This window comes from Acanthisitta chloris, unplaced genomic scaffold (genome assembly GCF_000695815.1).
Source record: "Acanthisitta chloris isolate BGI_N310 unplaced genomic scaffold, ASM69581v1 scaffold7370, whole genome shotgun sequence".
Taxonomy (NCBI): Eukaryota; Metazoa; Chordata; class Aves; order Passeriformes; family Acanthisittidae; genus Acanthisitta; species Acanthisitta chloris.
The window spans coordinates 1,511-8,614 of NW_008653269.1; the positions used below are offsets into that span (position 1 = coordinate 1,511).

The window sequence follows — 7,104 nt, forward strand, 5'->3', positions numbered from 1 at the left end:
TTCAAATCTGAATCTCAGACAGGAATCTGAGAGTCAGGTCCAGCAGAGTGCAGATCAGCAGGAGAACCAATGAGTTATTTAAAAAATAAATTCTGTAGCTTTTGGTAATGCTTTTCATAAAGTTCTTCCACATTGGAGTTTTGTATTCTAAGATAGTAATTTTTTCCCATCAATGTTCATCAACTTCAGAGGAAAAAAACCTGGACTTTTCTTCTTTCTTTTTTTCAGGAAGCTTTTTGGGCACTCCTGGGAGCATAAAGTCATCTTCTGGAAGTTCAGTTCAGTCTCCCCAGGACTTTTTGAGTTTTACAGACACAGATCTTCGAAGTGACAGTTTCACACATTCTCAACAGGCTTCCTCAACCAAAGATGTACATAAAGGAGAGGCTGGGAGTCAAGAGGGGAGTGTCAACTGTTTCACTTCCCTAATTGGTCTCCCTTCATCAGCGGCTGTTTCCCAATCTAAAAACTTTGACAGCTCACCTGGAGACATAGGTAATGCAAGCCTTACTTCTACAGCATACAAACGAGCTCAAACTTCTGGAATAGAAGAAGAAACTGTAACAGAGAAGAAACGTAAAGGAAATAAGCAAAGTAAACATGGGCCTGGGAGACCCAAAGGAAATAAAAGTCAAGAAAGTCTTTCCCATCTTTCAGTTTCTTCTGCTTCCCCAACTTCATCTGTGGCATCTGCTGCAGGAAGTGTGACAAGCTCTGGTCTTCAAAAATCTCCAACTTTGCTCAGGAATGGAAGTTTACAAAGTCTTAGTGTTGGTTCATCTCCAGTGGGTTCAGGTAGGCATTTACTGGATTTGTTTTCTTACCTTAAAATATGTTTTTACTATTTTAGCTGTAATTCTGAGTATGCTTTTCAAGAACAGAGTATCATTTAAAGTACCATGAAAGTCACATTGGGAAAACAAGTAAAAATTAGAATGAGATTGTCGGAAGAGTAAGTTTTGCTCCATGTATAGGTGCCACTGTCTGTAGGTGGCTGTAGTAGGTTGACCCGTGTATTGACCTATAGGCTATATAAATGCAGGATTTGGAGTTCTAGGGGGTGAAGTAAGTTGCATGAAAATAGGTCCTTTGGAAATCACACGTGATGGGTTTAGCTAAAATAAGTGATAGATAATACAGACTATACTGTCTGTATGTTCTGTTGCATAGAGAAAACAAAATTGGTACTCAGGCATGTCAGCTGTGCTATGTCCCTCAATTATTTTTTCCCAATTTAGCTTAACTAAAAATCAAAATATCTTCATGGAAAATTACCAGTTTAAACATGTAAAAGTATATTCTAAATCTGGACCCCTGTGCAGCTGGATGACATTTCCATATCCTTCGTGCTTTTTAGCAATTGAAATTGGCTGGTTTGTTCTTCCTCTGTTCTAAATGTTATGTGCATCTGGGGCTGTGAGAAGCTTTCTGTTCCCAGTAAACCTGTGTGTGGAATGGCCTAGCAGAATACTGTATCTCCAGAAGTCTTTGTTGCTCTGAAGTTTCTTTCAAAGCTTTTGTGTTTGGATAGAAAAACAAAACAACAAACTACCTCGCTTTTGAAACTTTGAAATTTTGTCCTTTTTTTGTTGTTCCAGCAGATTTTTTGCTTATTTTTTTTTTACTTTGGGGGAAAAGAGAGATGGAACTTGAATATTTGATTGTGGGCAGGGTTTTATGCTTTTTATATTGTATATTTTCACCCTACAAGCAAGAGATACTTTTAAAATATACATCCTTCAAGAAACAAACTTTGTATTTCTTTCAGAACAAGGCAGGTACTTAAAAACTCATCTCAAAACCACATTGTTTTAAATCTGTTAGATATAGGCAAATGATTATTTTTATTATGGGTAGTAATGGCAATAGCAGTGGCAACTGTATCAAAAAAATATTTTTCCTGTCTTGAAATCAGCAGGGACAAATGGTGTGTGACAAAACTTTATAGTTCACTGTTTATTTTCTTGTTTAAAATGCAGTTTTAAAAACATGTTCACCACGTATCTGTTGTGAGCAGAGACCATCTAACAAATTTACATCAGTGTTCTGATTATTATAGTATGAGCTTTCTTAGTCCTTTACAATCCCTTTGAGGTGGATTATGTATTGTTGTAGTTGGCGTAACAGATAGAAGTACAAGGTCTTGGTTTGAAGTGAATGACCCGTGTTTCCCCTCTTATATTTGTCTTAGAATGTTCTGGTCTTGTCAGCTCTTTGAACAGGCCTTTCCCTGGCCAGATCCATTCTTGCTTCCTTTGTCCTCTTTATTACATCTCACCCTTCCATCTATAAAATGCCAATGGTAATCTTAAGTTCGCTCTGTAAAAAGTTTTGAAATACATGGATGGAAATAGCGGGTAGGTTTTATTACTTTTGTCATGATATTCAGCCTATAATTTCACCTCCATCAAACATACTCTTGGTAGGCAGTGTTGGACCTGTCCTCTGAAACTGATATTTTCTGAAGCTGCCAAAGAATATGAATGAGAAACAAAATCCATAAACAAAATCACCCCAAGAAAAACACGAAAACCCAAAGATACACAAGTGGTATGTCTTTGTCTTTGAGCATGAGCTCTAAATTTAGCCAGAAACTTCTGCTTGAGTCGGAGCATATTGTTTTAATGTACTTTTCTCCCTCATTTCCCCTTTTTTTCTTACGGTTGTAGTGCAGCTTTCCTCACTTCATCATAAGCATTTGCTGGGTTTAGCAGTCCGTTTACAACTTTGTTACAGTGAGGAAGGGCATGTGAGTATTATCAGCTACCTCCATTTTCTCAGGGTGATATGCTGATGTTTCTCTTTGAAATGTGTCTGCATTGTCTGGTAACAACATCTGACAAGTGAATCTGAATGATTTGGCCCTTACTCCCAGATAAGATTCTGTGCATGTAAATGTAATGAGAGAAAATTCAGAGTACTCACACCAAAAAGTTTCTACTGGCTCTTACTTGCCTTGTTACTTCAAAGGAGCAGAACTGGGAATGAGTTAGACCATACTAAGCAAAGCTTTTGAGGTACTTTTTCAAGATCTTCCTTTTTTTTTTTCCCTTCCTTCTCTTTAATAACTATCCTAACTGCAGCTATGTGAAGCTACCATTCTTTTTCAATTTTCTTAAGAGCACTTGTTGCGATCCATAAAAATTATGAAAATCATTCCTTCACAGATGTATGATAATTGTGTGTATAGTTCAAGTTCAAATTAGATGAAATGTGACTGAAATATTGTTTTAAAAGGTAGCACAGATTCATCATGTGCTATTTATATGTAATTAGATGTCTTCTACAAAGTTTTATTCAGAATAAGTATATTCAGCTAATTTTGTGAAAATATTTGCCCTCTCCAAACTGTGTTTTAGTCCACAGGACTTTTGCTTTCCTGCTTAATAGGAACAGAGATGTACCATGAATAGTATAAAGACATGTAATTAAAAGCTGTTAAAACACATTCACTCAGGTTGTATTGCAGTTGCCTTGCAACTGGTCTGATGTGTTCAAATTATGATCATGTAAATGTTCAGTCTTTATGCTTTTTATAATTTTTTAACAATATATTTATAACCTGATAGGAAACACTTGTATACATTATTTTAACACTGTGGTCAAAGGAATAAAATGAAATGCAGTTTAATTGGTAGGGTGATAAAGAATTTTTGTAATAAATTAACATCTTCTAGTATATCTGTCCCTGTTTAAAAAGAAAAAAGATTCTTTAGCTAATAACAGTTGATCTACAAACCACACTTTCTGCTGGAAATTCACAAGCACTCCAAGTTTATTGTCTAAGAAGACAGTTGTCAGTGGGAGTCATATAAAGCTGGTACTGGTTCACCCTAAGTGAGGCTGGGCTTTGGAGTGGTTTCAGGGTCTGAATTTTTTTAATGGGAAGGAGTGGGAGGGAGGGTTTGTCTGGACTCTACAGTTTTATAGAGCTATTGAACTTTTTTTAGTCATGCTAGCCATCTTCTTGGAATTAAAGTCATTCTCAGCATCCTTCTAGGGAATAATGCTCTAAGACTTCTAGTTTTATCAAGCATTCATCCCTTCTGCTGAAGGCTTTTATTTTTCTTTTCACAACAGCATTGATTACAGAACAGAAAACGTTAGCTCAGGCTTTGGAAGCAATGAGTAGTACCTTGTCCCAGTGCTTAACCTCTGCTAGTAGTAGATTCCACGATCGAATGTTCTTTTACCACACTTGCAGTCTATTTCTGCAGGACTGTGGAAGCTAAGAAGGTGGTGGGAAGAAAAGCAAACAGAGTTGTGATGAACAGCCTTGGTGCATTCTGTGTTTCTCTGTCAAGCAGTTTGTGCAGGCTCTGACCCCTCTGCGGAGTGTGCTGCAGTGCACAAAGAGCTCTGAGAACTTGTGTCACACAGGAATAGGGAGAAATATGTTTTATGTGATGTACATTACCTTCTGATTTTTGTGGAATAATGCAGCAAGGTAAAATGAAAAGCAATCAAGTGTAAGAAGTAAACTGAAATTTCTTTTTCATGGTAGACAAAGTTCTTGTGCAGTTGTCTTCAAGTTCTGCATGGATACTTGTGGCTGGAAGTGTTAGAGTGCTTGAAGCACTTCTCTGCCTTTCTCAGGTTGCTCTTGATTTCAAGTGTGCAACAAATTCTATAGTATCAGCTTCAGTAGCTAAGGACTTCAGGGGATCGTTAGCTTCAGTCTTTTAATTTTTGTATAATTGGTTTTATGCCCTTATGAGTACTATAAAACCTAAAAAAGCTCATAAAGTTATTATTTTTTCTTGAACAAAAGTGGAGAACAGCCTCAAAATAGTTAGCCCATTGTTTCAGCACCCTTGCTGTGCCCATCTTCTGGAATTGCATTGCCACAATTGAGGCAAAATTATAATTTGTCTTCCTACATTTTTATCTCTGTATCCCATATATTGTACCCTTGGCCAGTCTTCAGGATGCTCTGGTTGGTAACACGAGACAGTTTTTGGAACAAAGGGCACATCCAAACCCAGTATTGTACTTTGATATTGCAATAATTCAAACTCTCATTGAGAAACAGTTAATGTTTTTTTGGCACAGATCCCTCTGTGTTGATACTATGTCTTACGCAGTCAGATTTCAGCTTTACATATGAGCTGGCTGAATGCTTCATCTTAGTTTCATGTATTTTGTTTTCCTTTCTCATCTGATTCAAGCAGTGAGAAAACCTTTGTCAAATGTTATGCTCCTGTGTGAGGAGATCTTTGCACTGCTGAGCTCATTGTCACACTGATGATGTAGGAGATTGTTGAGTTTCAAAGAAGAGTGACTTGAAATCATTCTCATAGAGATACTAAGTCCCTCAGTACTTAGGTTAAATCTTTATGATGTTATGTTTAAACTTTGACTTACTACCTAAATCTACTGGGAGAAAGAGTTTAGAAAAAATTATTTTGAAATAGTTTGTGCTATCACATTTATCTGCTAGGCACACCAGAAAGCAAAGCAGAAATAGTTGTCTTGCTGTGTTAAAAAGCAGGTTCATATTCTGGAGGAGACAGAATTGGAACAACAAATTGATACTAATAGATATTAATGACCTTCTAGGACTAAGGAAACAGTGTAGAAAATACACAATGAAAAATTAATATGCAGAGAATTTCATTCTTCATATTTGAGGCTCAACAGAAGGGATGTTGAGATTGGAGAATGGTGTGCAAGATAAAATGTTAAAATTGATGATTGTTGGTGTAGAAAACATGGAGACAATCATCAGGTAACAGGGAAGAAATCACAAGAGGTAGCAGCTTAGGAAAATGGGGATTGTCCTGAAATGGATCCCCTCATCAGTGACTTGTTAGCAGCAGCTGCAGCCAGGAGTAATGAACTGACATTTCTTAATGATGAGGACCTCATATTTTCATGTTTTTAGATTGTCAGTGTTAAATTTCAGTAAGTCTTTAAAACTCATGAAGTTGTAGGAGACAGGGGAGTAGTGATGTTACACAATTAGGATGTGTCTGACACAGATGTTAAGAGATATAAAGATGATTAATGGTGGTTATTGTGAGTTATGGAAAATAACGTACTGGACGAATTTTATTTAGTTTTTTAAAATAAAGTGGCAGAGTTGATGTCTACAATTCAATTGATACAGCATGGCATTTTAAATAAAGACTTATAATGATAGGAAATCAGCAAACTCTTGCATTAACTGTACTTGGTAGATAAGTCTCAATTTAACTTTGATCAGAGTATTATTAAATCAGTGTTTACTTTGTTTTGTTATCTCTCCTTGCATCAGGTATCAGCCTTATGCTGTTTATTGTAAAACTCTGCAATTTTTGAAAAGATCTGGTTATGAGGACAGGGTAAAATGAATCTCTTAGTAATACAAATGAAGAGTTATATTGGTGGAGCCAAAGTAAAAGATTATGTCTTAGATTGATGAGGATGGACTTCTGGGGAAGGAAGGGCTGTAAAGGAAAAGGATAAAGGTGATTAATCAGTTACATATGAGTTTCCAGTGCTGAGCTGTGTTTAAAAAGGTTTTAATGCATAAACAGCAAACTAATGAGAAAGACAGCTCTGTGTTCAGAGTGCATCTGGTCTTGGAATACTATGTCTAGCTCTACTCCCTGCTCTGTGTAGAGAAGAGAAGAGCCACAAGAAGGATTCAGCAACTGGAAAAACTATGTTATTGGGAAATAGCTAAGGAGTGAGTTTATCAGACTCTGAATATCAAATGGGAAATTGAAAACTGGTACTACAATAATCCTCAGCCTAACAATAAAGATAAAACAGGATCAAGTGAGAGTAAGTAATCATTGAACAATTCTCAGTTCTGAAAATTTAGAGGTAATGTTTTCTAGAAGATACAGTTTAGCTGAGCACATGTGTTGGATTTGGTGGTGCAGGACATCCTAGAGCTAAGAAATCAATGTGCTTGCAGAGATTCTTGTTTGGTTCTTACCTAGGAACCTAATTTTGTGCTGTATTATCCCTTTGATTTCTAAAACTAGGATTAGCATGGTGCAGTGGTTTGGCATACAGAATAGTCTGTAACTGGACAAATAATGTATTTGAAAATACAGTAGTTAGTGGGGAATTGTCAGACAGCAATTCAGCAGGTCTGTAGTAATTGGTTCCCTA

General features: G+C 36.6%; 1 protein-coding gene across 1 annotated transcript in view; it reads left to right on the top strand.

Moving 5' to 3' along the window:
- Positions 1–227: 227 nt before the first annotated feature.
- Positions 228–7,104, top strand: part of LOC103807452 (protein AF-10-like) — a gene marked incomplete at its 5' end in the record, with an annotated part of 55,939 nt that continues 49,062 nt past the window's right edge. Inside the window, 1 exon segment of the mRNA XM_009080181.1 lies at positions 228–795. Within this exon segment, the coding sequence (XP_009078429.1) occupies positions 228–795 (568 nt within the window).